The sequence below is a fragment of the Eublepharis macularius genome, chromosome 6, assembly GCF_028583425.1.
Source record: "Eublepharis macularius isolate TG4126 chromosome 6, MPM_Emac_v1.0, whole genome shotgun sequence".
Lineage (NCBI taxonomy): Eukaryota > Metazoa > Chordata > Lepidosauria > Squamata > Eublepharidae > Eublepharis > Eublepharis macularius.
This window is the reverse complement of record NC_072795.1, coordinates 115,492,520-115,520,143: the sequence shown is the minus strand read 5'-3', so window position 1 is coordinate 115,520,143 and position 27,624 is coordinate 115,492,520. Positions and strand designations below refer to the sequence as shown.

General features: G+C 41.5%; 1 protein-coding gene across 1 annotated transcript in view; it reads right to left on the bottom strand.

Moving 5' to 3' along the window:
• Window positions 1–27,624, bottom strand: part of CTNNA3 (catenin alpha 3) — a 1,107,197-nt gene that overhangs the window by 1,020,246 nt on the left and 59,327 nt on the right. Inside the window, exons 4-5 of the mRNA XM_054983955.1 lie at window positions 7,845–8,011; window positions 129–248 (exon numbers count right to left, since the gene is read on the bottom strand). Coding sequence (XP_054839930.1) covers window positions 129–248; window positions 7,845–8,011 — 287 coding nt within the window. The remainder of the gene's footprint in view (window positions 1–128; window positions 249–7,844; window positions 8,012–27,624) is intronic.

The window sequence follows — 27,624 nt, the reverse complement described above, 5'->3', positions numbered from 1 at the left end:
TATAAGATCAATGGCAATTGAACAAAGTGGGACTTTGTTAGAAGTGGGCCTAACTTAACTCAGTGAGTTTTACTTCTGACTAAACATGTATAGGACTGAGTTGTTATAGTTTCTTTCAATATTCTTACCTGCTGCCGTTTATACGCCAAATGGTCCAGCTTTTCCAATTCTTTCTGAAGACTTTTATATGTTCCCTGCAGTTCAGATTTACTTGATACATTCTGAAGAGAAAGAAATGTTCTTTGCACCTATGACAGTGTAGAAAAAATTATTAATCTCTTATTATCTCTAATAGACAGACAGACAGACATATTTTGTATGAGCAACACATACATACTTGTTTTATAGTACAATCCTAAACAGAGTTAACACCCTTGTAAATCAATTGAAGTCAATGAGCTTAGAAGGGTGTAATGCTGCTTAGGATCACACTGTTAGATAATTAACATTTGTAATTCAGATGTCAAGTCAAATTATGCAAAAATGCTTTGTTGATACTGAGGTAAATTCTGGCATGCAGTTCCTGGAATACTCAGTAGATAATCCTATGAATCCTTCTCACAGAACCGCCAATAAAGATTATTTCACAGAAGACCAATTTGTCTCAATGTTTTCTCTCGCGTGTCCCCACTTGAATCACCCTGCGATCCATTCAGCTAATGTAAAACTTTCTACCAGAACTGCCTTTCAAAAAAGGATGAAGAATGGTTTTGAGGTTAATCATTGCTTTACTAAAGCTTTCCTTTCATTTTCAGCAACATCTGTTGGACCTGCCATGTTCAATCAAATTATTCCAGAGTATCTCCGTGTGTCGCAATATCTGCTGGCGGAACATGAGACTTTACCTCTCAGATGTTTTAAATGCATCAAACAATTAAGGGCTGTGAAGTACACACAGTTACTATGGTAACAAACATAACTGGGGGGTAGAATTAGAACATTTATACTAATATGCAAACAAATATAGATCCAGGATAGGGGTGTGTGAGAGTTTGTATATACTGGCCCAATCTTTTTCTTTCTTTTGTGTATAATCTGAGTGAAGGAGGTAAACAGAAAGAAGAGAGGCGGGTCAAAAGGGGGCAAATTTTCATCCTTTTACCCTTTCCCTCCCTCCCCCCATGTTTTTGACTGGCATTCAAGCTTCTGGACATCTATCACTTACTGGATCAGGAATCACCAGCATAAATAAGTGTAGAGTCAATGTGGCGTAGTCGTTAAACTGTTGGACAAGGATCTGAGAAATCAACATTCAAAACTCCATACTACCACAGAATCTTTGCTGGGTGAACTTGGGTCAGTCACTCATTCTTAACCTACCTCACAGGGCTGCTGTTGTAAGGATAAAATGGAAGAGGGGAGAATGATGTTGGAAGCTGCTTTGGATTCCCATTGGAAAGAAAAGGGCATAAATATCTAAATAATGAATAAATAAGGCAGGCACCGAAAGCTAGATGCTATTCCCCCACACTGCACTAGTTTCAGTGGGCTACACATGGAGATGCACATTTGAATGCATATTCCATTGAAATCAGTGCTCTAGGAATGGACCACAGATAGGCATTTGAATACATATTAGCCAGTTCCTGCTCTAGGAATTGATACCTATGTCTATGCCTATGTCTATATCTATATCTATCTATCTTCTTAGAACAAAAACTTCATGGAGTTAGACAGCCTGATACTAATCTCCCTGTTGATCTTGATAACATACATACCTATCACACACTGGATTACAATGATTCGCATGGCTTGGTTGAAATGACACATTAATATTTCTGGGTCCACAGATAAAGAATAATCAAATGTAGAATGGCTTAAAACTACTTTAAGATGAAGAGCAATTAAAACATCATGTACAGTTTTTTAAACAAGCTAAGGTCATGAGATGTATAGCAAGTTCTCAAAATAACAGTTCCCTAACACTTTTAAGTGTAAGAAAGACAGTGTTGTGTAGTGGTTAGAGTGTCAGACTAGGATCTTGGAGACCCAGTTTTGAATCCTAATCTCATCAGATCTTGGAAGCAAAGCAGGGTGGGCCATGGTTAGTATTTGGCTGGAAGACCACCAAGGAAGCCCAGGGCCACTATGCAAGGCAGGCAAAATACCTCTGAATTTCTCTCGCCTTGAAAGCCTTATTTGTTCACTATTAGTTGGCTATGACTTAACAGCACTTTCCACCACCATACATATATCTAATGAACATGTTGTTTATCTGCAAGCAAGACACAATTTTATGATCCATATAAGTCGATATCTGATGATGCCTACTCTGAGGTAACTTCAGAATTATGTGAGAAGAATCTTGATTAGACATGGGCATGAACAGCATTACAAACAGAAAAAAAACATCCAACAGCCTAATCTGCTGTTCTCAAACAAGCTGTTCGTGAGGCCCCATCCTAAACCAACAGGTGGTCGTTAAAAGCCTGGTTCATTGCCTTTGGCAGCCCTTCCGCAAGCCAGACAGCCTGACACCTGCTGCAATCAATCCCCTTGGCAACCAAAAGCAAGGAGGGACTGAACTCTGTCTGAACTCCTTCTGGCTTTCCTTCTGGCTTTAACCCTTCAAAGTACTTCCAGCAGAGAGTCCCGTTTTTGCCACTGTGAAGAGAAAATGACAGCCAACAGGGAGACCTGTGGATCATGCCTTTCCCGGAGTGCAATCTCTCTGAAACTTGGAGGGGTCTTCAGAGGACAGTGAGGACTATGTCCCCTGCAAATTTGGTGGGTATTGGACACTGGGAAGGTCAGTTTGTGGGGTGTTTAAAGGGCCCTGCCCCTTGCACGTGGCAGGAAAGGGCCCTTTAAACTATCAGCTGGCAGGCAGCTTGGGGAATCCAGCTGATAGTTTAAAGGGATCTTTAAAGGGCCAGGTAAGTGGGTTTGAGGGGAGGGGTGGCTAAGTGGGGGGTGGGGGAGGGTTCTGGCCCCCACAAACAACGAACAACAAACATGTCTGGGAACACTTCATGTTCGTCCATGTTTGTTGTTCATTGTTCGTGGATGGCACTGAGCGACAAACAGGGTGTTCGGGTTTTTTTTTCCATTTGTGCCCATGTCTACTCTTGATTACAATGCTTTTGATTACATTCTGTTTGTATTAGAACTTTGCCTCCATTTCCATCAATGCAAGAACAAGAAAGACACTAGCAGGTAGAAGGATCTCACTGTAACAGAAAGAGATTGGCATTAAAATGCTTTATCAACCTCAATTTCATTCTGATTAGCAACATGCACCTTTTAAGCAGCTGTAGGGTATATGTTATGGGTTATCCTGCATAGTAAAATGTCATGCACTGTACGTTCCAGTCGAGATACAATGCCTCTGACTCTAAAAAAATAAAATACTGTGCCAAGACCCATTTATGGGTTTGCCTCTTTTCTCTTCCACATTTTTATACATTTAACAAATCTCTTCCTTGGTCAGCAATTTCATTTTGTAGTGAATGACATAACCTTTAAAATTAATTTCAGTTCAGTGATCAAACTCCTCAGTTTTATTCTATGAAAATTACAAAACCTTGGAGCCATGGAACTGCAAAGCAAAGAACCTCCTCAACTGCTCTCAAATGATTAATGGCAAGTCTTGCAGCCAAGAACCTCATGAAGAAGTAATACAATATGTCGGCACACCATTGCAGAAGAACACGCTCAAGGGAAAATTTTACAGGCAGAGATAAAAAGTATTGCCTTTTTAATTGACATGCACCGGCAAACAATCCAAAAAAACGATGCTGCACAAACCAGGGTTGCTTTCTGTGCTATGCAAGACTTCTAGAGCCTTTGGGGGGGGGGGGATCAGATGCCTTGTGCTGGATCAAGTCCACAGTTAAGAGTGTTTCAATTGCTCGAGGGAGCTTTAAAACATAATCACAAAAATTTAAAACTTCAGAAGGGGGGGTACAAAGTCAGAGCTCATTAAAGGTTTCATCGTATTAGAATTTGGCCCCGGATGGCAGTGACCAAAATGCTATTAGCATTTGATGGCTTTTCAGTAGCATATGTTAAAGTTACCTGGTACTCGTATCAGTCTATTTTCTAATTAATTGGACAGCATAAAAAAGAAATCCTTTTAGCAGACACTGTAAGAATGACCAAAGGCAGCAAAGGCATGGAAAGGATGCCTGTAGCTCAGCAATACGCTCAGCAGACTATATAGCTCTAACATGCTCTATAAAGGAGATAAATGTAATCTTTAATGGTATTTTGTTTCCTATGAATACTACTTTTTTAAGAAATGGAAACCAGAAGATTACAGTGTTCTTTGGTAAAGATTCCCCATTTCTGAAATATTCAATAGCGCACGTATATAGATTTCAATCATTTTAGCACTCTGCAAATAATGCAATGAAAAGATTTCAGAGATACTGAAGCTATATATGAAACAATTACCTAAGATTGGCTATAGCTATATGAAGTATAGTAATGGCATTATTTTAAAAAACGGATCCAATGCTAGTCATAAAAGATATAAGACGTTAGGTTAAAACATACATACAAGAAAACGTAAAAACCATTTACTGTTTTATTTACAAAACAAAGCAGTGCTCTGTATCCTAAATCTATGAGATACAGTAGGCAAAAAATCAAAATACATAAACACTGAGGGAAATGTCTGTTTTGTTTTAATCTGAACTGCGGTGTTCCCACAGTGTCTACATCACTAAGAACTGGATGTGTGTGTATGTGTTCACGTGCGTGTGGTTCAGGATTGATAAATGTATACCATAAAATATATTCAGATAATGGCTAAATCAACATTATCTGGGTATACTGAATCAAATTAGAGAATCCTGAATATAGTCAGGTTATCAAATATCAAATGCAGGATAAAACTGAATATAGCCTCGCTATGCTGTTTTTGTTCCTTTGTTTCAGAGGGAGAGAGTGGCCAATGGATGTGCATTGGAGAGACAGCTTTTTTCTGGTTGTGTTAGTTTAAAGACAAGGGATTGCTTGCCTTGCTGCTTGCAAGTGTCTCTTCATATATTATTAAGAGTTGTTTTTGTTGCGGGGAATTGCTTAAGCAGTTGCTTGCTGTTTATTTACTTGTTGCTTCTTGTGAGGAGATAGTGGCCGGAGGCAGCTTGTTCAAGGGCCCATAGAATTGGACCCTTGAGCCCAATCTTCCTGAAACTTGGATCCTGGGTGGACAGGAGGGACAACTTACTTGGCAAATTTGGAGGAGTTTGTGTGGAAAATGCCCTCAGATAGTTTCCCTCATTGGGAATAATAGCTGAGTATATTCAGGATTTTCTAACAAAACTGAAACCAGATAGAGAATCTGAACAAGATACTAGGAATGCTGAATATTTATGGTATTCCTGATAGCTAGATCGGAATTATTCCATTTTTTTTTCTTTTCGCTGCACATTCCTACTGCAAACATGTGAACTTGCATATTCAGACTGGCATGGGGAATTAGCTTACCTGTTTGTGCAGAGAGTGGGAACAGGGGTCTCTACCTGTTGAGGTGGCTTTGAGTAGCTGTTAGGAGCACAATTCAGCAGGAAAAGGACAACAGAGACAGATTTTAAAGGTTTGAAAAGAAATATGGGGTTTGTTGTTCACCTGCTCCATGATGTATGTGGGGCATGTGCGTGTTATGTACCATCAAGTTGCCTTTGACCTATGGTGACCCCATGAATGAAAGACCTCCAAAACGTCCTATCATTAACAGACTTGCTCAGATCCTGCAAACTGGAGGACGTGGCTTCTTTTATTGAGTTAAGCCATCTGTTCCTCTTTTCCTACTGCCTTCCACTTTTCCTAGTATTACTGACTTTTCCAGAGAACCTGTCTTCTCATGATGTAAACAAAGTATGATAGCCTCAGTTTTGTCATTTTAGCTTCTAGGGAGAATTCAGGCTTGATTTGATCTAGTACCCACTTATTTACGGATACCAGCACCACATTTCAAATGAATCAATTTTCTTCCTGTCAGCTTTCTTCACCATCCAACTTTCACAGCTATATATAATAATGGGGAATACCATAGTTTGGATTATCTTGCTCTTGGTTCCCAGAGACACATCCTTATCCTTAAGGATCTTTTCTAGTTCCGTCATGGTTGCTCTTCCCATTCTCAATCTTCTTCTGATTTCTTGGTTACAGTCTCCCTTTTGGTTGATGATTGAGCCAACGAATAGAAAATCTTGAACAATTTCAATTTCCTCATTGTAATCTCTAAAATTGTGTAATTCCTCAGTAGTGTGAGGGGGAATGTAAATAAGCCTGGTTAAGAGCTGCTTAGGCCACAACTAGTTGGCAGGAATTGGGCGGGTTGCTCAGGATAGGTAGCGTTAATCGACAAACACCCTGAGGCATCACGGTGATGGGGTGGTGGGAGGGGATGTCCAGACCAGGCCATCATGTGCCGGGTGATTGGCTGTTGCTCTTTAGGAATGCTCCGGGTGCTGAGCGGCATCTCTGGAACCTGGTAGGTGCCTTGAAGCCTGTCAGGGGAGATGGATGAAGCTCAGCACCTCTCAGCACAGGAAGTTGTGCAGGCTGTGATCAACAAGGCAGGCGAAAACCGCCAGCCAGGTTTGGAGCCGGGGTAGACTTGCTAGGGGGCACCCAAGGACGAAGCCTAGTGCAACCCACCCTCAAAATGGTCAGTTTATGATATAAGCATTTGGCGAAGATCAGCAATTTAAAGTAAATAAAGTTAATAAGTTAATAAACTAGTTGAATCCATATAATTGTGTCTGTCTTTATTGCCTCATGTCATATTTGGGGTGCTGGGGCAAACAGAATGCAAGATTTCAAGAACTCTTCAAGAGTTTTGCATACTATCTTGAGCTTCTGTTTGGCTGGAAAGGCATTCTATAAATTTTAACAATAAAATAATATTGGAATATAGTTCAAAATACCTGCAGAAATCCTTCTAGAATTGCTTCTGCATTCATTCTGCTTAAGTATAAGTTTGTATATTTCTTCCCATACTCAGCATCCCCAACTAATATTTATTGTACTGATACCACAAACAGTACTGATTTATTTGATACAAATCCTGCTTGAATGTTCTATGAAGGTAAATGGACATGTAGATCCTGAGAGCCAATCTAATCCAGAGATTAAGTTGGTGCTACTGCTGGAATCTGAGTAATTTAAACCACATTGATTTCACTGGGTCTTAAGTATGATTCACTGCAATTAAACTGGAGCCATGGTTTTCAAGTTCCCTTCCTCAAGATTTATTCATTTACTTCTAGAAATACTATACTGCCTTCCCAATGCAAATCTCACAAGGCTGTTTACAAGAATAAAAACAATGGAAATCAATATAATATAATAACCACAAATTAAAACAAAAAACAACATTATACATTCATTCTTCCATGGGAACAGCTAAAATCCTCTACAAGTACAACCAAAGCTTTAAAGTCTGGAGCAAAGCGGGGGCGGGGGGAACTCTAGGGCTATAAACATTACACTAAAATCAACATATGCTGAAAAGTTAAGGGTATAGAGTGCCTAGTGAAATTTAAAAAATATTTATACTTGTACCAATTCATTTCAATGTGGCTTGCCCCAGAGAACATCCCAGTGGATCTTGCCCATGTTAATTAAAATAAAAGTTTTTATTCACATTCACATTCTGTAGGTTGAATGAAGTTTTCATTGCGAGTTATCGATGACTCCCGCCAGCTAGCAGCTAAATTTGTGTTGATCCTAAATCCATCTCTCTTCCTCCTCCTCAGTAGCTACATGATACATTAGCATGAATATTTTGACAATGGGGTTTCACAAGTGTAGCCCAAAAACATGCAAGCAAGGAAGTTTAATACAGAGAATATGAAATATACAGCTCTTTTACTGGATATAAAGCTACTCACTGTGGTTAAATGTTGCAACAGGTAGGACACATCAATCATGTCTGCTAGAATAAGAAGTCTTGTAACAGCCGCCAGAAGAGCTCGTGCTGCTTGTACAACTGCCTCCCTTTTGGCCAAATGACAAGGGTCATCAGTGAATTTTTCTGCTGTTACCCTTAAGGATTCACCTGCAAAAGAAAGGTACAAGAAGCTCTTAAATGCATCCTATAACTAAATTCAGAGGACTGTTTGCAGTGAAATTCACTACTTTATTTGCAAGTTATTACCAATTAGAAACCAAGCCCATTGTGAAAACAACAAGCTCTAGAAAACTGCCTGTGGAGGGCAGCACGGCCACCACAGGCCTTCCCAAGCCTCCAGAGGGCTGGTCCGCCATGCCAGGCTTTCCCATTGCTACGCCGGGCCTTCCTGCCACCATGTCAGGCCTTCCTAGGCCTCCAGAGGGCCAAGCTACTGCACCAGGCCTTCCCAGGCTTCTGGAGGGCCAGGCTGCCACGCTGGGTCTTCCAGCCACCACACCAGGTCTTCCTGTGCCTCTGGAGTCCCTGAGGAGGCTGCCCTGGGAGCAGGAAGACAAGCCTTGTTGCCAACAACTCACTTTTTATCCCCGCAGAGGGGCCTGCGAGTATGCCTGCGCAGGGATACAAACTGAGTTGTCGCCAATACGGCTTGCCTTTTATATGGCAAGATTAAGCTGTCAGATCTATTCAAGAGATTCTTATCATTTGCTCATTCACACATGTAGACACATCACTAGGGACTGACCCCTGTTGAATATGTAAACTGATTCCAAATGAGAGTCCATGAAAATTCTACAAGTGCTGTTCAAATTCCTGAATAGATAATTCACACAGGGATATTATCATGAGGTGGCAAACACCATGTGATGAACACACACATGGAAAACATCCCTTTTGGAACACTTCTGTGTGATAAACCAATAAGGAGTCATTAGCTATGCCACACAAAATCTGCTTTGTCTTTAAGGCGCAGCAAGACTCCTATTTCTTTTTGCTGCACAGACTAACATGACCATTCATGTGGAATTTTCCAAGCATGGTATAATTTCCCTAAGTCACACACCCGCAAGATCTCTGGAACCTTGGAAATAATTTTTTCTTACCCACAATGGGACTTTATGCCGTCACTTCGCACATGGAACAAATGAGAATGGTTTGGATCAATCTATGCATTTAATTAAGCAGAAGGAATTCTGCTCACAGAGTGCCACTTTATGCCTCGCCCTTTTGCTGCACCCCCAAATGCCTCCCAAAATGGAACAACATTGGGGGAAAGCATTGGTGCTGCATAAGAAAAGGGGGAAAACAGGAAGTTCTGCTCTGCAAGCAGGACTCCTTGTGTCCATGGAAATGATATGCTGGATCCGAGGACCAAACACATGTTCCTATCACAGACCAAGAGAAGATTCAAAAATAAGTTTAACAGTAACCATACCAGCCAGGGTGGCAGAGTTTCCTGAAGCCTTCTCACACACATATTCCATCCATTCCACATTCAGAGAGACATTGTAAAGTTTCTTTTTCATATTTGGAGAGTCTTTCTTTCTTTTTTACTTGTATTGGTTTCTTGAGTTAAACACATTTTCTAGTTCTTTCAAATTGTCCTTCCGAACTAACAACGACAGCCTTGGTTATTGATTTCTAAGCATCTCATTGTGTGGACCATGACAACCAACATTCTCCTGCCTACTTTTCTGAATTGCTGGGTTTAAAAGTGAACAAAAGACCAACATACAAGAAGTGGAGCACCTTGGAAGAGGCTTCTGCTGTCTGACAACCAATCTAAGATTATTTGTGCTTGATAACAACCTCCTCCACCACCCACAGCTATCTGCCAACGCCTCCCTTTGTGCTTTCAGCCCCTGTTCAGGTGTGCAGGTTTTATTTCTTTTGAATCTGTGGATACGTTTTCTATGTACCCTTTCTGTAGATGTGAACGGGAAAGACTTTTGTTCCAGGCTATCATTGCTAGAAGAGGAAGAATAATGAAGCTGACCTTAATTTTTGTATTATGAAATTTTGTTGTGTATTATGGCAATTATGTTATATTCAGATGAATGTCTGATTCATTGCTAAATTTAACAACATTTTTATAAGTGCTATCCGAAGCACAGTTACATCCTTCTAAATCTGTTAAAGTTAATGGGTTTAGAAGGGGGTAACTCTGTTTAGGACTGAGCTGTTAAAATACTGCACTTCAGAAAATACCCTCCCATCTATTTATACCTGCAGAGATCAATCTTTCTAGACAGTGCAACACTAAAATATTTCACTTCTAGTGTACATAGATAGGAAGTTCACCACTATGAAATCCTTTCTGCACTAGGAAAGAGTTAAAAACTTCTTGCCTAAATAGTCTTTATATCAACTGGGGGGGGGGGGGCAGATCTGAAGTCATAAAATTAATAGCTTTGTCTAGCTCATATCAGTTGATAACGTTAAAGATAAGTGTAGCTATTAAGAAACCACAAACACTTGGAAGAAGTCTTGACATATCAATAAATGACTGTTTTGAAAGTGCCTTCAGAAATATTGTCCTACTCTTGAAGATCCTAAAAGGATGTGGCAACTGAAATATTTATTATATTGCTCTATAATATAAAAAAGCACTTTCAAAACAAATTTAGCAGCAAGAATGCACCTTATTACACTGTGCGTTGTGCCTTTAGGAATTCTGCATTAACTCAAAAGACATTTGAGAATATTTAATCTTTAGAAACGTGCTATTTTCACCCTACATGCTAATGGCACATTGCCTTGACCTCAAAATCAACCCAATATTAATATTTCTAAGTGTATGTTCTAACCCGACAGTGTCAAGCAAATGTTCCTTGCAGTGAGCATACACACACACTTGATTTGTGCAATACTGCAAAAATGATTTTAGCATGGAACAGTCAAAAGTGAGTGACACTAGGGGCCAAGTTCAATCTTACATGGTCTGCCCTGCAGATAGACATAGCCACCAAGCACAAGTCTTTTATGCAATGCGAGCAGGTTTTGGTATGTGGCCCATCAGTTTTTGCTGATGTGGTTGACCGCATCACCATTCCCGGAGAAGCCTTTAGAATGGAGCACAGAGAAAACATACCCTTCCGGTCCTGTTCTGTTTATTCTCCGCTATTTTGCACAGTATGTCAACAAAGTGCTACCGGAGAGAGTGACTATCGCCAGAACAGAAGCAGTGGCACAATGGCATGGATCTGCTTTGCATCACATCTGGACACCACAGGAACAGATGGTTGCCTTCTGTTTCCTTGACATGCCTCATGATCTTTAAAAAGAAATTTATTCTCCTACAAAATGTATCTCCATTTATAGCAGTTTGTGTGGTACTTGGTCACAGCTGCTCAAATCCTGAAAAACTCAAATTGGAAATCAAAGTGGGTGGTGCATATGCACAGCTGATTTTCTTCTGCCAACCCTAGGGTTATCATGGAACATAAATAGCTCACCAGCCTTGTCTGAACTCTTTCAGTACTAGCTATTTTGTCAAGGACAATCCAGCAAATGATTGTAGAAATAAAATTATTGTTGCTGCCATTTAATATGCACTTAGGTTTTCGGGGCAATCGTTACATATCTGGCATGATTTCTGCTACCTTGGGGTTTGATCCATTGCTGCACTGGGATTTTTAAAACAGGAAATCACGTGGACAGGCAATTCATCTGGCTACTTCCCAGTGAACACATGAAGCTGCCTGATAACACAGTCAGACTCATTGGTCTACCAAGATCAGTACTTCTAGTCTGACTGACAGTGGCTCTCCAGGGTCTCAGGCAGAGTCACCTACTACTTGTTCTGTTTAACTGGAGATGCTGGAGATTGATCCTGGAGCCTTCTGCATGCCAAACAGATGCCCTCCCACTGAACCAAAGCCCCACTTTGAAGTGTAGCAGAAAGAAAGAACAAACTTGGACAACTGAAACTAAAGGAATCTATAGCAGAGAAGTCTGCACAGAGCAGAAAACAATGACAACAACATATGGGGAGATATGAAATAGCTGATTTTTGTTTCTTAATGTGGAACACCTTAAAATTTCAAAATAATTTGACAATATGCCTTCATTCTGTTATATACAAACTGCTATCCAATCATCTTGCTAATTATTACTTTTGAATATCTTACAAATGATACAATGTGCTTTTACAACTTCAAGGCTACTGTTAGTTGCAACATGCCCTTCAAACAGTTCTACTTTTAAACACACTTGGGCAAAACCCAACAGTTAACACAGCCTGGTATAGATTAAGGTGCACACAATTCACATTCAAATGTATGGACTGAGAAGCACAAGCTCTTAGCTGGTGACATTATCAAACAAAGTGACAAAAAAATTAAAGGCATCCATAGAAGCCTTTGCAGTGTTTGTTATCAAATGCTATTAAATATTTTTGTCATATTAGTCACTTTTGAAGATGAAACAGAGCTAGATTCACTCATTTGTGGAGTAACTTTGGCAATGGAGAAGAACCATGATTTCTGGCTGGTAAAAAGGCCTCCATGCCCATGTGGGAAGTATATATGAATCCCCCCCCACACACACACACACACACTTTCTCTGGGCTTTAGGAACCTATACAACTATAGATAAGATGTTCAATGGGGTGGACTTATAGCCTGTCCTATTATATAAAAGGCTAAGCATATTCAATACAACACTTCTTACCCTGGTGTGCCACCAGAGGGTGCTGCTGTGGAGGGAAGCCCAGATGAAGCAGCCAGACCTCCAGAGAGTACACCACAGTGGAAAGTCCAGACCAGGATCAGGCATGGAGCAGGTGGCAATGCCAGCCCGCTGCCTTCACCCAGATCAGGAGCAGAGCAGGTGCAATGCCCATCCCTCACCTTCACACAGCTGGGATCAAGAGCACAGCAGGTGGCAATGCCTGCCTGCTCTTCACCCAGCTGGGATCAGGAGTGGAGCAGGTGGCAATGCCTGCCCTCCCCCTTCACCCAGCTGGGATCAGGAGTGGAGCAGGTGGCAATACCCACCTACTCTTCACCCAGCTGGGATCAGGAGTGGAGCAGGTGGCAATGCCCGACCACTGCCCTCACCCAGCTGGGATCAGGAGTGGAGTAGGTGGCAATGTTCACCCTCTGCCATCACTCAGCTGGGATCAGGAGTGGAGCAGGTGGAAATGCCCATCCCATCTTCACCCAGCTCATATCAGGAGCAAAGCTAGTGGCAATGCCCACTTCCCCCTTCACCCGGCTGAGATCAGGAGCAGAGCAGGTGACAATGCCCACACTCTGCCATCACCCAGGTGGGATCAGGAATGGAGCAGGTGGCAATGCTCACCCTCACCTTCACTCAGCTGGGATCAGACGCAGAGCAGGTGGCAATGCCCTTCCCCCTTCACTTGACCGGGATCAGCTGCGGAGCAGGAGGAAATGCCCACCCCCTTCACCTGACAGGGATCAGGAGTAGAGCAGGTGGCAATGCCTGCCCCACTTCACCCAGTCTGGATCAGGCATGGAGCATGAGGCAATGCCCACCCCCCATCAACCCAGCCAAGATGAGGTGCAGAGTAGGAGTTAACGCCCTTCCCCCTTCCCCCTACCAGGATCAGTTGCGTAGCAGGTGGCAATGCCCACCCAACGCCTTCACCTGGCAGGGATCAGGAGTGGAGGAAGTGGCCAGAATCAGTGACAGAGGAGGAGGGAATGCTTGCCTGCCTGCCCTCCCCTTTCTAGAGCCTGTTGTGTTTTTCCCCCACAGTGGGCTTTGTTGTAAGTAAGTAAGTAAGTAAGCAAGCAAGCAAGCAAGTAAAAGAGAGCAGGTACCTTTAAGCAGGCTGGCACGAAGCCACAGCCTTGGAGAAGTAGCCATTGTGAGGAGGCCCTGACAGGCCAAATCTCCCAGAATTACAATGGATCTCCGCACTACAGAGCTAAGTACCCCTGGAGAAAATGGGTGCTTTGGAGTGTGGAGTCAATGGCATTACACTCTGCAGAGGTCCTTTCCCTTCCCCAAACCCTGCCCTCCCCAGGCTCTACTCCCAAATCTACAGGAATTTTCCACCCAGAGTTGGCAACCCTAATTCTGCCTTCAAGACTAGCTGACCTAGTTCAACAGCTCCTCCGCCACTGCAGCAGTCTTAGACCCACTCTACTGAACTATTTTCCCAACTCAAGGCTAAATGAGGAACTGGAGCTTCATAGCTTCAGCATTGTTGAAAACAGGACAGTTGTACGTCACATTTGGGACCTAAATGGTCACCATATCTGAGCTCAAGAAGAACTGCCCTCCTTTTTCATCATACTAATCTCAAACTATCTTGCCATGATTGAGGCAAATATTTGCATCTAGAGAACATGTTTTGACTCAGTTTCTAAGAGAGCCATCCAGTTTGCTTTAACAGGAATCCTTGACCTGGTGGAACTTGATCACTTATAGCAAACTGTAGACTATGTACTTTGGTGCAGATTTAGAACATACCAGCAAAACCCATAAATTTTCAATATGTGTATTTACCACAGGGAGCAATGGCTAATCAAGTGCTAGCTGTGACCAAGTGCCTGATTTAGATACATGTACTTAAATGTTGCCTGCTACATTTTAAGTATGTACTGTCGAGTAACATATAAAAGCAGCTGTTAATCTAGTAGAGGAAATCTAACAGATGCCAGGTCTAGCCTTACGGCAGGGTAAAACTTTATGACCCTCTAGTTCTTTTCAGCATTACAATTCCAGGGATGTTAATTTGTTTTATAACTGCTTTGTATCACCATAGCCAAGAGCAAAAATGAAATGATTTCCATATCCTACAGCATAGTATCCGCCCCCCCCCCCCCCCCCGTGTATTACAGGAATAAAAAGAAGAGTCAATGTATTAGACACTTTTCAAGTTGTACTTCCCTAGCCAAGGAAGAAGTACTGAAACTGTTGGCTGCAGATTTGAAGAATTACTGCAGGAGAGCTAATAGATTTGTTGGACACAGAAAAAGCATCACTGAATTCAGGGAAGAGGAAAAATGAGACAAGGAAATACTGATTAACTTGGCAAAGAGAATTTATTACTGTGGGGCAGACAGAAAAGGGAACTGAAAAAATGTGAAAGAAAGCAGGGAAAGAATTGATTGATTAATTCTGCATAAAACAGCACTGCTGTGATGATCCATGATTGAATGATAAGAAGCAGGCTGGCGGAAGTTTAAGATTAAAATGGCATCATGTGCTTAAGCATTTGCCAGACAATGGGGGGATGTTCAGCGTCCACATGCCCAGGCGGTGACTGCTATGAATAGTAAGATCCAGGTCAGAGAGAGTGGCTGGGAGGAGATCAGGAAGTGATCAAATGGCAGCAGTGCTAGATTCGTCCACTGACGTTGCACCACTGCGCAGGGGGTGTTGTATCATAACCATGTAGGAACTGGAAGAGACTACAATGAACTCTTCCATCATTCACTCCCCATTTCTGTTTGGTGCTTCATTCTGATGTTGTCTTGTGCCAAAAATTGTATTTGATTTTTTAAAAAAATCAATCTGTCCATAAATGAAATAGACATAAGTCTGAGGCTCACCCTCTGTCTAACATTTTCCTTGCTTCTCATGTTTAGCCAAACCTTTTCCATTTATTTTTAAACCTGCATTTGAGCCACTGTATCCATGCAACCATTTACAGTAGTCACTTTTTTTCTCCTGCAAATTATTTTTACCGAGTGCTGAAATCCTGATAAGTTACAATCATAACTCCTCAACACTGTCCTTTGTTTTGTATACACTTTTTGGCATATCGGCAGTGCCACTGCAGGCGAGTGCTAAGTGGGGAAGGAGAGTGGGGAGGGGGCCCAGTGACAAAAACACACTGACACGGTGCTGGAGGTAAAAACGGCTACAACTTTATTGAGATTACAGCTCAGGGAGCAAAGGCGCGCATAGAGCACAGATCCGAGCATTGGCTTATCCGCCTGCCAAGGCAGTGCCATTCTAAGCAGACTGAAGGGTGCAGTTTTGCTTAGGATAGCTCTGCGAATCTAATTGACTTAGATGAATGTAGGTACACAGGTGTTATTGTGCAATTCTGCTGTTACGTTAGAAAATATCTAACTCAAGCCTGCACTTCAAAGAGGGAATATGCATACCTTAAGATCGGGAGAGCAAACAAGACAAGAAAATGAACTAAGGAAAAAATGCAACAAGAATGCTCAAGCCTGGTATGCATAAAGTCACAACATCAAGCTCACAATGACAACTTGTTGGGATGCAATGTTGCTAGTTTGGTGCCAGTTTGGTGTAGTGGCTAAGAGCGCGGTACTCTAATCTGGAGAGCCGGGTTTGATTCCCCACTCCTCCGCTTGAAGCCAGCTGGGTGACCTTGCACTAGTCACAGTTCTCTGGAGTTCTCTCAGCCCCACCCACCTCACAGGGTGTTTTTTTGTGGGGATAATAATGACATACTTTGTAAACCACTCTGAGTGGGCATTAAGTTGTCCTGAAGGGCGGTATATAAATCAGATGTTGTTGTTGTTGTTACTGTGGCTGTATGCATTAGAGACTCAGGAAAAATTCAGACAGTTCCCTGTGGGTCTCACCATTGCTGAAATAAACATGGCTGCCTCAGTTAAATGCCGCTAGCACATGCACAATTCTAAATAGGCCCAAGGCATAAATATAGTAAGAGATGAAAAATGACTCCCAAATTCCCTTCCATGGTGTAATTTCTATCATCAAATATTTTCACCATGGATTGTAAAATTTTGGATTGTCTGTTCCTAGGAAACAGTAATGTTCAAGCAAGCCAATGTTATAACAGGCAGAAATGGATTCAGACCAAACATTGTTCAAAGACCGTAAGGGGTGGATGGCAGTTTATTTAAACCAATAATACTCCCTTGCTCAGTTATTACAAAAAAAACCCCCCACCTTTGAGCACTTCCAGCTAATAGTGCCTATTCAAGGAGAGAATGCAATTGTGAACTCAGATTATTAATTCTCATGATACTTAATAAACGGAAGGTTAACCAGGAGCTAGAAAGTTGTTAATGCAGTCATAGGATCCTAAAAATCAACAGCCAAATTCTTGAAAGGTGAAAGGATACTTTGTTACATGGAGGGAAAATTTGCCGCAAGACTCCTCTTTGTTTATGCCAAAGCACGTTATCTGAATCCACGCTGAACTTTTTCCTAACCTGAAGCCTGCTTCCTTTCCCTGTATCTAATGCCAATTGTAAACACTTTTTAAAAATTAAATACCATTAATTTCAGTGAAAGTTTCAAGTAAGTGTATCTAGTAACTTCTTACAGTTTCTTTCTTTCTTTCTGCGAACACACAGTGTGTGCCTTTTTTGTACACATCTTTTTCTAGCTGCACCTCTTTAAAAAAGTTAAGCTGAAAGTAGAAAAGAGTCTTTAACGCTCCCAACAGAGAGTAGCAAAGCTTTGTTCCTTCTGTCAGAAAAAAAGCAACCCACTCAAGCACTTGTACTTATGTGTATGAATAAGCCATTTGTCTGGGAATAACATACATGTTTATAAGTTTCTGCTGCGGTCTATGAGACTGTGTGTCTATAAAGGGGCATGAATCTGTATGCAAGGAAGCTGTATGTGTATGCAGTTAATAAATATATTTTCTAGATGCTTAATTATTTGAAATGATGGAATATTTTGATGATATTTAGTATGTCACTGGCCACAGTGACTTGAGTGCTCTTTTTTTGCATAGTTTTTGAGTTCTCTGCAATGGTGATTCACTTCTTTGAGTGATTTCATTTACCTGTATATGTATTTACCTGTTGTACATGAGTTTTAGAGTTTTCAGGTGTGGTTTGTCTTGTCTTTTGGACTAGAAACTCGTGGCTTAAGTATTTCCCATTTGTACAATGAGTAAACATTTTCTACAACTTTTTCAAATTGATTAGCTGCTTAAAATGCTGTACATGTCTGTGTTACATGTAGATGTTTCACTCTCCTGTTTGTTTTCTGGAATTTTAATTCTTGAGTTTTTTCCTTTTGACACAGTTGGGAGTCTGGATTATATAAAGATGTGTGTCAGCCCAGTCCCATGTATGGAGGTATTGCTTGGAGGCAGGGAACTTACGCACACACGGAAATAGTACTATCCCCTTTTACACTAAACTCTGCCCCTTTACCCTGCCCTGGGCAAAGAGCTCCTCCACTTGAACTGCCTGGGCTCCATCGTTTGAAAAGGCAGAGTTTCAGTTCTGAGGCCCTTTGCAGATAGACCATATTTATATTTCAGGAGCTGATAACCATACTTGTGTAATCCCATCAATATGTCTTATTGTGACAGAAAAGGGGAAAACGAGCTATTCCTTTTGATACCAACTGTTTTTTAGTAAGCTTAGCAGTCAGGACCTCTTATGGATTACTACACGGTTAAATGACCAGAAGCACATGTAAGAGCAAACGGCCATTTCTCACAATGGATGGAAGTAAGTAATGCAGTTCCCCGAGGTTCAAAATACATTCTATTTAACTTATTCAGACATTTCCTAGAACAAGAGATGAGCACTATTTACATATGATAACAAATTTAGTCAAGATGACTAAATTTCAAAAAAAGATTACTAAATTGGGACATGATAGAGGTTTATAAAATTATGCACGGTGCAAAGAAGTTAGGTAGAAAAAAAAATTCTGCACTCTCCCATAGTTCTAAACATGAGAGGCATGAGAGTGCATGGGCAGTCATTTCAAGACAGACAAAAAGAAGACTCTCTTCATGTAATGTATGTTCAACTTATTGAACTCACCATCACAAGGTAAGACAGCAGATAAAGTCTATCAACACCAGGGCTTTTTTTCTGGGGAAAGAGGTGGTGGAACTCAGTGGGTTGCCCTCAGAGAAAATGGTCACATGGCTGGTGGCCCCACCCCCTGATCGCTTGGCGGCACAGAGGGCAATCTAAACTCCCCTCTGTCTGGAGATCAGGGGGCGGGGCCACCAGCCATGTGACCATTTTCAAGAGGTTCCGGAACTCCGTTTCCTCGTGTTCCCCCTGAAAAAAAGCCCTGATCAACACCATTAGCCAAGATGGCTAAATGAAACCTCTATATTCAGAAGCAGTGCGCTTTGGAAACCAAGTTCCAGGAGACGATAGCAAAGAGAGGATTTTGCCTTCATTCTGTGCCTGTGAGCTTCCTGGAAGCATCTGATTGGCCACTAAGAAACAGGACACAAAGGAAAGGCAAACCATGTCTGCTCTGTCACTTGCCTTGAAGGCTCCTTGCTGGGGTTTGCCCTAAGTCAGTTGCATCTTAATGGCACATACATATATAGGTCTGGTACATCAATAATCTATGTAAATACTAAATGATAATAGGTTTTAGCTTGACTGTAACTATTAACTCATGAATTGGATGACTTATGCCTTCTTTTGTGAACTACACTTAAGAGAAATAAGCACCAACGTATCCCAAAAGAGAATACAGGGACATGCCCTAAAAATGATATGGACTGCTATAATAGAAATTCTACTACCAAAACTACCCTTAACAGATGACAATAGAGTTTTTTAACATTTTAAATCTGAAATATCCTCTTCCCATGTTCCTCCATAGCAGAAGACAGATTGGCTACTGTACTTGCAACATAATAAACTGGAAATCAAGCTTTTATATGTATTTTGTACAACCGCTCTGCACGAAAGGGAGGCAAGAACTGGAAAGGCTCCAAGCTGAATCCTGCCACAGTCTTTGTTTGCTCCCAAAGTATTTTGCTGTCCTAGTGGGTACATTTAAGTTCTGAAAAAAAACTAGTTCTCCTCTTTACATTATCTTGCTGCCACTGAAATAAAGTCACAAATGTCCCTTTCATCACTTCAGCCAAGCTGTTTGTCATTGCTTTCATACAACGGTGGCCCTGTTGAATGAAGAATTGCCCCATTAAATGAAAGGTAATAAGGGGTTACCTTGGGCTTCAGTTATCTTTATTGCCTGCTTAACTCTTAACTTTGGCAGTGCAGTCTGTTCTTTCAACTCTCTTGTATTCACATTTCCTATTTTTCACTCCCAATTTTCCTTCCATGATAACATCAGCTCCCAACTGAATCAGCCAGAAGTACAAGTTCATTGAGATATAACTAGTCTTTTTATCTCCTGGTGTCAGTGCTTGCCTTAGACATCTTTTTGCACCTAAGAAGTTAAAGAGGAACCTGTCCTCTGTTCATTTTTTTAAAATGACACACAAATGGAAGCAGGAGGAAGGCAAATGACACCTCTTCTGTAATATGCTGCCTGAAGTGCCTATTTCACCTTGGTGTGTGGTAAGGCCAGCAGCCTGGTATAACCCCAGGCAGACACACACACACACACACACACACACATACAGAAACACACGCACATACACAAATGTTTGTTTAACCCATATTTCCTTGCAATGAATAAGGACATGAGGGATGTAGTGTCATCAGTACAGCAGTAAGTAACTATTTATTATTATAATTATAATTAATACAGTGCCATTTATGCACGTGACACATGGAATGCCAGCTTCTATATAGCACCTTTTTATGGAATCAAAGTAATTGCACAGTATAGTGTAAGAACACACAGAGTTTGCTTTCTGTTAGGAAGGGTGTCATTAGCTAGCATCTTACAGTCCATGCCTGACAATGGAAGGAGAATTTCTCCTGCCAGGAAAGAAATGCAATTTCCGCAGATTCTTCTTTCCCACTGCAGAACCAATTTGTCCCTATGTTATTTGTAAAGATCTTCTGATCCCCAGGAGCAGAAATTTGGGAGGCTCGGTTGACTGCAGTAGGAGGAAGGGAAAATATGAGAAAATCCTATCCTACTATCTCCACTCTGTTGATGGCTTTCCGAGGATCCAAGCCACTGGGGTGGATCCTGCCCCTACCACTCCAGTGAGCAAATTTTATCTGTTAAAATATTTATATTCCACCTTTCCTTTTCAAGCCTTCCTCTAATGTGAGGAGACTTCCACCAAATTAAGTGACTCCTCCATTGGAGGAAGAGCCACTTACATTGGAATTAACTCTCCTTAGGCTGGAGGAACATGACTTGGAGGATGGTTGGATCTATCCCACTTCATTTCATTCAGTTCCCAAACCTACTGAAAGGTTCCACCACAATCCAAACAATTATCCCCTCAAAGAGGCCTCCAAGGTCACATGACAAACCATTTTTAAAACCCGAGAGTCTCAGAAGCAATTTGGAATGCAGCACAGACAGAGTCGGCAGGTGCAGTCTTTGAATGAAACCTGCCCAAAAAAAATCTTGCTAAAATTCATGCACACCTAGGAGAGCTATCAGGATCACACACAGTTCCCTTCTGGCCGCACCTACTTTTCCTTTTCCTGATCTTGAACTTACTCTACTTTGGACTTACTCTACTTGGATTCCATCTAGGACTTCCTCTACTTTTAACCTTTTCAATCTATTATAACCTAATGAACCACCTCAAAGACTTCTGCAGCCATGACCCCATAATTCCAACCCAATAGCAGACACAACTCTAAGTAGTGGTACAGTAAGAAGAAACCTCTTAAGAATCAGCTCATCACACAAAACAGCATATAGCTAGTTGTAATCACATGCCACTGTCACACTTAAGGCATTCATTTCCATATATACCTTCTCCTGACAGGCGAAGTTGCCACCAGCCAATTAAAAAACATCAAATGCATATTTTCCAATTTCCTTTCAAATCAAGCACAAACTATATCTGAAGTACGCTAGGAACATTGGTTCGTAAGTGATTATGGTATTTGTAAGGGAAAGTTTATCTAAGAGCACACTTGAGATATGGTGGCCAACTAACCGCACACAACACTGGCAAAGCAATAGATGGAAATAATGTAAGTGGCAGCTGTTGTCTTCAAGACCATATATAGCCTGTAAGTAATGGAAATAGATACCAAGCATTTGAGCTATGCCTGATCCACTCCTGTCCAGTGGAGGAGGGAAGTGGAATGTAGAAATGATTATCCCGGGAATACATTACATTGCTGCCCTGGTTTTACACCAGTTAAGAATCATCTGCAATAGCACGCTGTACATTAAACTGTAGTTTGATACTCATAGTTTAACGCTTTCACTAGTCTAGAAGTATTCCCTTCTTTTTGTTGGAGTCTTTTTTTTTCTTTGAGTCATACTATGCTGGATTTCATTAGTCAAAATATGCTGTGTGAAGTAAAGAACACAGGAAGTCATATCATGTAGCATTTCAAAAGTTTATACAGGTTGTTAATGGAAGCATAAATATCTCACTGTCTGATTTAGCATCTCCAAGTAAGAATGAGGCTCTAAAGCAACAATTCTTAACTGAGGCGAGATGGTCTTCCAGGGGGTAATTTACGTATCTTGAGAAGCATTCAAAACTGTGGAGACAAATGGGATTTTTGGAATCTCCATGTTCAACAATGCCTTGATGATAATCACTGAAGATCTCAAGAATCTTCAAACTGATTAAAAAGACAGGTTTGCAGATTTGCAAATTATGGAGTTTCCAGGCCAACTGATAGTAATTTTCTTATGTGAATCACAAGATGTCAAAGTAGACCTGAAACTAAAACAGAATAACTCCAAAAGAACCCAGCAATGAAGACAATTACTAAGGTTCAAAGGCATTTCATGTGGTTCAGTGATGAAACTGCTGGAAATCATCCTCAAGCACTGGCTATTGTCTATTAATATCCAACCTAACATTCAGGAGCTAGTAGTGGCCAATGCACCTAAAAACTGAATGTATGCCCCTAAGATCTGTGTAACATATGCATATGGCATAAATATACCTATATGAATTAAGGTATCTTGTCTGCAGAGCTGTTTTTATGTTTTGTTTTGTTTTATTTTTACTTGTGGCTTAAGGGGTTTTCAGCAATAATGTAATCTGTTTGGTAGATTTAAGTGAATTAAAGGTTAAGATAAGAATCACTACAGCAGAGTTTCTGCATAACAAGAAATCTCAACTGTGAACTCCAGAGATCACTATCAATAAAGCTATACCTTTCTCAAATGCTCACAAAACTTACTAATCAGGAAGAATGTATCGCTCTTGAGAAGACGGTGGGCTACTGCTTCCATATTTCTAGCTCTGTTTGCTGATTTCAGGCTGAGCCTTTAAACAGCTCCTTGTTTTTTGCAAGGTGTTTCACTGTTTTGTCCCTAGAATGGAGTCCCCATCCTTTCCCCACCCCGTTCACACCATTCCTCCTTCTCCCATTTCCTCTATTCTCTCTTTCCCTTGCTCTTTCCTCTGCTTCCTTCCCACTGCCTTCACCTAACCATCCTTTCCTAATACTTCAAATCCCTTTCTCCCAGAAAGAATTTGTGGTATGCCCACAGATATATCCATTATGTGTCTACAGCATCAGTGTTTCCATCGTATTTAATTTTATTCACATTTGTCCCTTGCAGTTCCAGACCTAATCTTTATATTGTTCTTAAGCGCATACTTCATCCAACTGGCAGTGCATACTCAAGGATATTTTCCCCATAATAAATGCTGCATTTATGTACGTTTACTGATGAATCTATGGGCTGAGTGGGGCAGGGGCATGGGACAGGATCATGAACTAGCAAGATTCTAGGATTGTGAAAGAAGATTAACACTATCTATTTTTATTTATTTATTTCATTTGCACCCCACCTTTCTTTCCATTGGGGCACTAAAGCAGCTTACATTGTTCCCCTCTCCTCCGTTTTATCCTCCCAACAACCCTATTTGGTAGATTAGGCTGAGAGTGTGTGACTGGCCCAAGATCACCTAGTAAACTTCATTGGCAGAGTGGGGGTTCAAACCTGGGTCTCCCAGATTCTAGTCTGATACTCTAACCACTATACTATTACATGACTAATGCATACAAGTGTAAGTATGTTAATTCATCCACATTTTTTAAATAAAAAAGCTCAGTAGTAAAAGAGGTGGCTTAAAAGTATGACAATGAGAGACACTGACCCAGACTGACATGTGTATGTCAGTCTGGGTCAGTGTCTCTCATTGTCATACTTTTAAGCCACCACTTTTACTACTGAGCTTTTTTCTTTAATGAAATACAGGGTTTTGCACACACACACAAATCCCAAGTAAATGGAACAGACTGCAAAAAAAAAAGCCACTCTAGATGTTAGATGCATATTATTTTATTACCAACTAGCCTTCCTCTCCACTTACACGCAACCCATCTTTGCCATTCTTTTGTCAAATCCTGTTCAATCTTTGTATGTTTCATCTACCAGCTATAAACCTGTTTTGTCCCCACTGAGCACATAGTTATGGTGAAATTAGTCTGAGATAAAATACATCAATAAAAACAGGGCTTCAGAACTGTGATAGAAGTGCAGGAATATGTTCCCTACAGCTGAAATAAGTGTACTATATCCACTGTTCAGACAGTTAGTTATTATTGCTGTTTTTGTTGCACTCCTACTTTCACATGACTGATAGGAAAACAAATTTCCTCCAGGGACCGGTCTCATATAGGGAAACCACTGAATTTCACACGCCAGTAAGCTAAACTCAAAAACCCCTGTTTCAGATTTGCTTCTCCATTATGTGGGCTTAACCCACAAGCCTTTATTCTTGTGCCATCTTATTCGTGCCAAATTTTTCAAAGGCAGTTATATGTAAATGGCATGTTAATATGCTTGAATAGTGCAAAAGAAACAAATTAGGAAAACTTACAATAAAAGGGTTGGGAAAACCATACATCAAGAACATACCAAAACAAAAAGAAGAGAGAAGGCCTCCTTTGTGGTGACACCCTGTTTGTAGAATTCCTGCCTTTCTTTTATTCACCTAGAGGCTATGCTAACAGCAGTTGAAACCCACCCCATTTACTCATGCTTGTAATCACACATAGGACTACAACATTCTGAAATATATGGTTGGTCGCTGATTTCACCCGTTCTGTTTTCCAGCAGGTTATTTACTTTTTTAAAAAATGGATTATGGTTCCTAACCACACTTAGGAAAGTGGGATAAAAGTCTCTTAAATAAATTATATATGCATATGTACTAACACAAATGCACATGCCTCACTACCATTATATCTCTTACAGATTTGCAATGTGCATTTTCCCAAACATTCTAAGGAGCATGAGACATTGCATACCGACAGACTGTAACATGGATATCAAGAAAACAGGGTTGCACTTACCTGTAACTGTTGTTCATCAAGTGGTCTTCTGTGCAGGCACACACGGGACTGTGCATGCACAGAGCCAGCCTTGGAGATTTCTGAAGAGATTCTTTAGCTTCCCTAGGCCCAGAGAGCATTCCCCCTCCGGCCAGGCCTGCGTGCCAGCACTTTCCTGCCTGAAAAGGCACGTGACCCAGGAGGGAACACTGCTCTTCCCTCAGTTCTCCCTTTGCCTCCATAGAGAAAGCCCACCTGAGCAGAGCAGCCCATAGAGTGGGAAAGTGGGAGGGAGTGCCTGCACAGAAGACCACTCAATAAACAACAGTTACAGGTAAGTGCAGCCCTGTTTTCATCTTCATGGCTTCTGCGCAGTCCCACATGGGAACAGCAAGCTCACTTACCAAGGAGGTGGGTATGGGCTGATCAGCAAAAAAATGATGGTGTCACTGCTTTTCCCACAGCTGCATCTCTCCGGGAATCCACACCAACAGAGTAATGCTTCATAAAAGTGGTCAGTGTAGCCCAGATCACTGCTCTGTCTGCAGATGTCCTGAAGAGGAACATTACCACGAAGAGCCGCTGAGGAGGCTTGGGACCTAGTGGAGTGAGCCTCAACTGGGAATGGGCAAGCCAGCTTGGAAGTGGAATAGGTGATCCTAATAGTAGATACCACCCATCTTGAGAGGGATTGAGAAGAGAGTGCTGTACTCCTTTAAAGATCAGAGAAGCAGATAAATAAATGTTGGCCCTTCCAAAAAAAATTATCTAAGTAGAATAAAAATGCCCACCTAACTTCCAATGTGTTGAGTGCCTGTTCTTGGGTTTGGAAAAAATACCAGGAAGAAAATGTCATGTGAAATGAGGAAACCACATTGGGTAGAAATTGTAGACCAGGTCTGAGAACCACTTCGTCAATATAAAACTTAGAAACTTGGAAGGGACCCCAAGGGTCACAGTTATATCATAGCAGGACCCAGATCAGGCCTGGCCTATGTTCTATAAAGTTCTATAAACTGTTTTAGCACCAGTTGCTGTGGAGGAAGGGGAACAGGGGATACTGACTGAACAAACCATTTAAGAACTTTTTTGTAATTTAGCAAGAAAATACAGTGACCCCTTCCACATGATCATGGAAAGCTGATATGGTCACAAGGTGTACTTTAATAATAATTGGAAGCCTGAAATCTATAAGGTGTAAGAGCTATTGGAAAATGTACTCTAAATGACATAACTCTGGTCTAAGACTGTGAGACGCAGCCCGGGGTGGAGTAACCAGATCCAAGGTCAGATTAGAGATACAATGCTCAGGCTTTTTAGATTTCATAGGGAGGCAAACCAATTGTACAGAATCCTCATCAGATGAGGAAGCATTACCCAGGACTCTGGAAGAAAGTGAGGGAGTACATGTTTAGGCAACCTCTTGGTTTGTGTTTTGGAGCTGAAAGGTGTTTGGAGGAGACATGTTTATTCTTTGCTTTCCTTGGAGGGACAGGCTCAGAGACACTCCTCAGAACTGAGGGAGCCTGTCTTAAGGAATGTAACATTGGATCCGAATGAGGAACCGAAGGCGCCAATGCCATCAACAGAGGCAACATACTCTGCAGGAGTATACCGGATACCCTGCAGCTGTGGACAAGTTTACATCGGGACCACAAAGCGTAGCATCCAGACAAGAATAAAAGAACATGAAAGACACTGCAGACTTGGACAACCTGAAAAATCAGCAGTGGCTGAACATAGCCTAACTCAAACAGGGCACAGTATCTTATTCCAGGACACCAAAATACTGGACAACACCTCCAACTACTTTGTCAGACTGCACAGGGAAGCCATTGAAATTCACAAGCATAAGCAAAACTTCAACAGGAAAGAAGAAACCTTAAGAATGAATAGAGCATGGTTTCCAGTTCTGAAAAACACCAGGCTAACAAAACATTCTATCCCCGACAATAGCCCTGCAGAGAAGATTAGCACATCAAGTACCAATCCATATGCAAAAGAACCTCCTCAGGCTACAGTGAAGCCTCCCTCCATTAGCATTCCACACCCTGGGAAACTCTTACAGGATGACTCAGCTCAACCCCACCCCTCCTGAGTAGATACAAATGACCTGCCAACATCTTTTCCACACTGTGACACTGAGAGATCTCTGTCTTTTGGTGCTACACCTCTGAAGATGCCAGGCACAGCTGCTGGCGAAACGTCAGGAACTACAATGCCAAGACCACGGCAATACAGCCCGGAAAACCCACAACAACCATCGTTCTCCGGCCATGAAAGCCTTCGACAATACATCGCCATCAACAGAGTTTGCACCCATTTATTGGGGTGAGAATGTGAGGAGCCCTTAAAGCCTTCTGCCAGAGAGCAGCCTTCAATCTGGCCATTCTCTCATTGCGAGCCTTGAGCATGAATTGACAACATGTGTTGCAGGTCCAATGCTGCAGCCCTCACTAAGATAAATCAGATATCAGTTTGGGCCATCTTCTTGCCAGCATCAGCACACTTTTTTAATAGCACGTTTTTCTAGGAAAATAAAAATCTTGAACCACAGAAACTAAGCAGTAATAAGACTATGTCCATGAAGTAAATTGGGTGGAAAGCACAGAAAGATGTCATTTCTCCATGGCAGTGAAGGAAGGACTGAGGGACGAGTGTTCTTCCCTCCCCAGGTCACATACCATTTTA